General features: G+C 48.7%; 3 protein-coding genes across 3 annotated transcripts in view; all 3 read right to left on the bottom strand.

Moving 5' to 3' along the window:
- The window catches only part of Pmar_PMAR017323 (conserved hypothetical protein), a gene marked incomplete at both ends in the record, with an annotated part of 1826 nt that extends 747 nt beyond the window's left edge, over window positions 1–1079 (bottom strand). The window contains 2 exons of the mRNA XM_002772047.1: window positions 1–11; window positions 59–1079. The exon at window positions 1–11 is cut by the window's left edge and continues 4 nt beyond it. Coding sequence (XP_002772093.1) covers window positions 1–11; window positions 59–1079 — 1032 coding nt within the window. The remainder of the gene's footprint in view (window positions 12–58) is intronic.
- Window positions 1080–2199: 1120 nt separating this feature from the next.
- Pmar_PMAR017322 (conserved hypothetical protein) lies at window positions 2200–4495 on the bottom strand. Its single transcript, XM_002772046.1, has one exon. The coding sequence runs from the start codon at window positions 4368–4370 to the stop codon at window positions 2409–2411; it is 1962 nt and encodes a 653-aa protein (XP_002772092.1). The 5' UTR covers window positions 4371–4495; the 3' UTR covers window positions 2200–2408.
- A 329-nt stretch (window positions 4496–4824) lies between these two features.
- Pmar_PMAR017321 (conserved hypothetical protein) lies at window positions 4825–6793 on the bottom strand (the record flags this gene model as incomplete). Its single annotated transcript, XM_002772045.1, has 1 exon — window positions 4825–6793. Exon 1 carries the CDS (start codon window positions 6769–6771, stop codon window positions 4825–4827), a length of 1947 nt encoding a protein of 648 aa, XP_002772091.1. The 5' UTR covers window positions 6772–6793.

The following is a 6793-nucleotide window of genomic DNA, read 5'->3' as shown; positions in this document are numbered from 1 at the left end:
ATACGAGCCAGCTGTTCAATAAGGTACTCTCCAATGAGGCCGGAGTGCCACGAAGTACCACAAGCACATATGATGATGCGACTGGCACTAGCGATGGTCTCCAACGCCGTACGATTCTTCCCATCTATAGTAACATCTAGACCACCCAAACGGATGCCCCACTTCTTAGAAATGGAATCCGCTGGTATACCAGTTGCCTCACTCAACCGATAAAGTCGACCGCGACAAGAGTTCTCCAGGCATTTAGCTTGATCCATGATCTCCTTGAGCATGAAGTGAGGATAACCGCCTTTCTCGATCTGCTCGAGAGATAACTCCAATTCTACCAACGGGTTGTGGTCGATATCCTCATCAACCGACATGCGACGCTCGCTGATCACGGCCATGTTCCTCACACGGTATCCGGATCTGCGGACCTCAACAAGCTCACCATCACGAATGTAGACAACATCCTTAGTGTACTCGACAACCGCAGAGGCATCGGAGGCAAGCATGTACTCGCCATCGCCAACACCCAAGATAAGAGGAGAACCCTTGCGAGCACCGATCAATAGATCAGGCTCATCCTCGAAGGTGAAGACAACACCGTAAGTACCAGTGACGTTCGCCAATGCGCAGGAAACAACCACAGACCATGAGGGCTCGGGACCCATCTGCTTACGAATATCAGCGACCAAGTGAGCGAGGAGCTCAGTGTCAGTCTCTGAGGTGAAATGATACCCTTTACTGATAAGCTCCTCACGAAGACTGGCGTAGTTCTCGATGATACCATTATGGACCACAGCAACCTTGTGATCCTCGGTGAAGTGAGGATGAGCGTTGGCGTCGGTGGGAGCGCCATGGGTAGCCCAACGAGTATGAGCAATACCCATGGTACCGGCGTACTCCGGGTTGTTGACACCACCACAGTAAGCCTCGAGGTTAGCGACCTTGCCGACCTTCTTGGCGATCTTCAACTCCTTACCATTATGGATTCCCACACCTGCTGAATCGTAACCTCTGTACTCCAAGCGTTTAAGCGCCTTGATAAGACAAGGAAGAGCCTGTCGATCCCCAACGTAGGCGAAAATGCCGCACATTGATCAAAATGAACTGAGACACGACGTTCCACGTACGACCACGATACTGGATCTCCACAGGAATCAATGGAATGTCACTTCTTGTGTCGAGGGCACAATATCTCCTCAGCTCAGCTTAGTTATTCGCTGTTGTCCCCTCATCCAGGTCTGAACTTAGCTTTGCTAGATTCATCTTAATTATAGGAACGCTCTGTATTCGGCTATTCAACCATGCGTACATTGCCAACGCTGAAGGATTCTTTCGCTTTCTGACTTGTTATGTGCAATGCTCATCACCTAGTGGGAGACAATATGTCGCGGACTACCAACACAATTCGACTGGCACAATTATTTATTAGGGAACAGACTGGATAACTGGAGAGGCTCTTGTGAACCCGCGTGTGACTTCGATGCTAAATTGCTCTCCCCCTCGTATTATCATTATCATAAGCGACATAACTTGAATTGTCTAGGTCTTCTCTCGATTCCACCTACTGACCTAAGAAACGATGATCACGGAGGATTCAATGACTGAAAAAGTGACACAGTCAGAACCATCACAGACATGACTGAGTCATTGACACTTTCGTGCGTTGAGTAACCGAGCTTGCTGTCGTAACCTTTGTTCGGCGTAGAATTCCCCGACATGTTGGGGGCACGAAGTGCTGGGAGATGCAACGCGTGCCCGGAGTGTATCATAGCGCTCCGAGTGCTGTGAGTGTTACAGCGGACTGCACGTATCGGAATGGATGCGATGGATTCCTTCGAGAAGTTGACTGTTCGAAAGACTGCGGATAGCGCGGATCATGCCTCCGCTCTCCATACGGATCGCGCAGTATCAGTGAGTATTTGATGACCCAAGGCAGGGTTCGTTTAGCTCGACGAATGCATGCGACTGCGTTGAGCAAGTTGATTTGAACGCCTACCAACCTATTTCGAGACGTCTACATTCCGCCATTCCTGAAACCCTTGATGTTCTAGAAAATCAAACATAAGAACACCACAAAACGATTCAGTCACAGATATGCCAATACAGATGAACGGAGACCTGATCCTCAACAGAGCGGAATTTCCAGACTCCAATAAAGACAGCCGCGAAGTTCCGATACGGAAGCCATTGACGAACACAAGAGATCACGTCCAATCTATCGTAGTATGATTATCATTTACAGCGTATATGACCGATTTTGGCCCGTTTACAGGCAAAATGAGTCCAAGATGCCCTCCATCTAAGGATACGACTAGATAGTAATCTATGTCTCAAACACACCATGATGCCACCGAAGATGACAGCATAGGGTGAGAAGCTATAGAACAAAAAAGAAAACGATTGACTTAATAATAACGATCCTACTCGACGGTGACCGACTTAGCGAGGTTACGAGGCTGATCGATGGAGCAACCACGGAGGTCAGCAACGTAATAGGAGAGCATTTGCAACGGTATTGTAGTAACAATAGGCTGTAAGACAATATCCACCGTCGGCACACGGATAACGAAATCCTTGTCTCCGGCGAACTTGTCCAAGTCATGGTTACCCTCTTCGGTAATGATAAGCAGATCACCATTACGAGCTTTGACCTCCTCGATGTTCGCCTTAACCTTATCGTAAGTCGGATCACTCTTAGGGGCAATGCAAACAACGGGCATCATGCGATCGATCAATGCGATAGGACCATGCTTCATCTCAGCAGCAGGATAACCCTCGGCATGAATGTAGGAAATCTCCTTCAATTTCAACGCGCCTTCCAAAGCGACAGGGTAGTGAATACCACGCCCGAGGAATAGGAAGTTGCTTGCTAGCCGGAAATACCTCGACAGGTTCTTCACCTGTGAGCTCAACTTGAGCACTCGCTGGATGATCTCGGGATAACGAGACAGTTGCTCACATAAGGTGTCAAAATACTCCGTATCAATCGTACCACGAGCAAGAGCCAAGCGAAGAGACAGCAGAGTGAGAACCATAACTTGTGAAGTGAAGGCCTTCGTGGATGCTACGCCAATTTCCGGGCCAGCATGAAGATAGATTCCAGCATCAGTGTCACGCGCAATGGTGGAGCCGACTGTGTTGACGATACCGATAGACAGTGCACCATACTCACGGGCAATACGGACGGCCTCGAGGGTATCAGCAGTTTCACCAGACTGTGAGATCACAATAACAACATCCTTAGAAGTTAGAAGAGGGTTGCGATAGCGGAACTCCGAGGCATACTCAACTTCAACGTTGATACGAGCTAGTTGCTCGATGAGATACTCTCCAATGAGGCCGGAGTGCCACGAAGTACCACAGGCACAGATGATAATACGATCGGCCCCGCATATAGCATCCAACGCAGTTTGATCGGTGCCGCGCACGGTAGTGTCCAAACCACCCAAACGAATTCCCCATTTGGAAGAGACCCCATTGGAACCGTGGGTCGTGTCATCCGAGTTGACCTTGTAGAGCCGACCACGACAAGAGTTCTCGAGACAGCGTGGCTGATCCATGATCTCCTTGAGCATGAAATGGGAGTAACCACCTTTTTCGATCTGCTCGAGATTGAGCTCCAACTGAACCAAGGGATTGTTGTTAATATCCTCATCGACGGAAACTTGGCGGGTGCTGATTGCATCAATGCTTCGAAGACGATAACCCGACCTGCGGACCTCAACAAGCTCACCATCACGAATGTAAACAACATCCTTAGTGTACTCGACAACCGCAGAGGCATCGGAGGCAAGCATGTACTCACCATCGCCAACACCCAAAATAAGAGGAGAACCCTTGCGAGCACCGATCAACAAGTCAGGCTCGTCTTCAAACGTGAAGACAACACCGTAGGCACCAGTAACGAGACTCAAGGCACACGAAACAATAACGGACCATGAAGGATCGGGACCCATTTGCTTACGAACATCAGCAACCAAGTGAGCGAGAAGTTCGGTGTCGGTCTCTGAAGTGAAATGATACCCTTTACTGATTAGCTCCTCACGAAGACTGGCGTAGTTCTCGATGATACCATTATGGACCACAGCAACCTTATGATCCTCGGTAAAGTGAGGATGAGCGTTGGCGTCGGTGGGAGCGCCATGGGTAGCCCAACGGGTATGAGCAATACCCATGGTACCGGCGTACTCCGGGTTGTTGACACCACCACAGTAAGCCTCGAGGTTAGCGACCTTGCCGACCTTCTTGGCAATCTTCAACTCTTTACCATTATGAATTCCCACACCTGCCGAATCGTAACCCCTGTACTCCAAACGCTTCAACGCCTTGATGAGACAAGGAAGAGCCTGACGGTCTCCAACGTAGGCAAAGATACCGCACATAGGTGGAAGATTCAGAAACACTAGGAACTGAGAGGCAAAAATAGAGATCACGGGCCATCTATCCCTTTTTGTGTCGCTATCCTAGCCTCAGCCGATTCCACAGGGCGGAGCGAAGATCACATTGAATGGTCACTCGGAACAATAGTTGGGTTTGTGTTAAATCTCAAACAGGATGAGTAAAGTATCGACGATGCAAATGAGAGTCTGCATAGTGAATTCTGTCTGAACAATTCCCATGCGCCCAGTCGTTTCTCATGATCCTACAGAGCCTCGGAAACGTGGAGGAAAAATAAGATGGGAAAGGATCGGCTCTCCGAACAAAACTCACACTCTAGAGAAAAATCATGAATTGTCCCAACGATGACAGATAGGCCATGGAGAGATAACGACTCTCAGACGTGACATCATGAAAAACCAGGGACGTCACATGGTAGTTCAAATTATCCTAGCGTGTCTACTCAACTGTAACAGATTTAGCCAAGTTACGTGGCTGGTCAATAGAGCAACCTCTGAGATCTGCAATGTAGTATGAGAGAAGCTGCAGCGGTATAACAGCGATTATAGGTTCTAAATTAACGTCCACAGAGGGGATCCTTATGATGTATTCTTCGTCACTGACAAATCTATCCAAGTCATGGTTACCCTCCTCTGTAATTATGATGAGCTCTCCATCACGAGCCTTAACCTCTTCGATATTGGCCTTGACCTTATCATACGTCGGATCACTTTTGGGAGCAATGCAGACAACGGGCATCATACGGTCAATCAAAGCGATGGGACCATGCTTCATCTCAGCAGCAGGATAACCCTCAGCATGAATGTAAGAAATCTCCTTCAGCTTTAGGGCTCCTTCCAAGGCAACAGGGAAATGGATTCCCCGGCCGAGGAAAAGGAAGTTATGAGCCATGCGGAAGAATTTAGATATAGTCTTGACCTGGCTCGCCGTGTTCAGAACAGTCGAGATATACTGGGGGAAGTTATGAAGTTCTTCACAAAGCGTGTAGAAGTACTCCTCCTCGATTGTGTAACGTTGACGTGCCAAGGTCAAGGCTAAAAGAGTCAGTACCATAACCTGGGAGGTGAAAGCCTTGGTGGAGGCGACACCGATCTCGGGGCCAGCATGGAGGTAAATGCCTGCATCAGTATCACGGGCTATAGTTGAGCCAACACAGTTGACAATACCGATAGATAGTGCACCATTTGACTTAGCAATACGGATAGCCTCGAGCGTATCGGCAGTTTCACCAGACTGGGAAATAGCAACAACGACATCCTTTGAAGTGAGAAGAGGGTTGCGATAGCGGAACTCAGAAGCATACTCCACTTCAACGTTAATACGAGCCAGCTGTTCAATAAGATACTCTCCAATGAGGCCGGAGTGCCACGAAGTACCACAGGCACAGATGATGATGCGATCGGCACTAGCGATGGTCTCTAAGGCAGTTCTATCTGTCCCTTGAACTTTAGTGCTGAGACCACCCAACTTAATATCCCATTTTGGAGGGCTATCGCCTTCTTGCTCTTGCATTGGTTGATACAGCCTCCCTCGGCATGTGTTGCGGATGCAGTTAGGCTGATCCATGATCTCCTTAATCATGAAATGAGGATAACCACCTTTCTCAATTTGCTCGAGAGACACCTCCAGCTGAACCAAGGGGTTGGTAACGTCCTCGTCAATAGACATCCCTCTGGCGCTGATGCCTTCAATTGTCCTCAAGCGATAACCGGACTTGCGCACTTCGACAAGCTCTCCATCTCTGATGAAAACCACATCTTTTGTGTACTCAACTACAGCTGATCCATCGGAAGCAAGCATAAATTCGCCTTCACCAACGCCTAAAATAAGGGGGGAACCCTTGCGAGCACCGACCATGAGGCCAGGCTCGTCTTCGAATATAAAGACAACGCCGTAGGCACCCGTCACAATGCTTAATGCACACGAGACAATAACAGACCATGAAGGGTCAGGGCCCATCTGCTTACGGACATCAGCAACCAGGTGAGCAAGAAGCTCAGTGTCGGTCTCCGAGGTGAAATGATACCCTTTTTTGATAAGCTCCTCACGAAGACTGGCGTAGTTCTCAATGATACCATTATGGACCACAGCAACCTTATGATCCTCAGTAAAGTGAGGATGAGCGTTGGCGTCGGTGGGAGCGCCATGGGTAGCCCAACGAGTATGAGCAATACCCATGGTACCGGCATACTCCGGGTTGTTGACACCACCACAAGCAGTTTCAAGGTTTACCACCTTTCCAATCTTCTTACATATCTTTATATGCTTACCGTTATGAATACCAATCCCGGCTGAATCATAACCTCTATACTCCAATCGCTTGAGAGCCGTGATTAGGCAAGGAAGTGCCTGTCTGTCGCCCAAATACGCGAAGATACCACACATAATTAGGACTCAGCAAATTACT

Source organism: Perkinsus marinus, assembly GCF_000006405.1.
Source record: "Perkinsus marinus ATCC 50983 genomic scaffold scf_1104296962102, whole genome shotgun sequence".
In the NCBI taxonomy this organism is placed as follows: Eukaryota; Perkinsozoa; order Perkinsida; family Perkinsidae; genus Perkinsus; species Perkinsus marinus.
The sequence above is the reverse complement of the archived record's forward strand: the minus strand, read 5'-3'. Positions and strand labels throughout refer to the sequence as shown.

Coding starts and splice junctions, on each gene's coding strand:
- Pmar_PMAR017322 (XM_002772046.1), bottom strand. CDS start 4,370: ATGTGCGGTATCTTTGCCTACGTTGGAGACCGTCAGGCTCTTCCTTGT.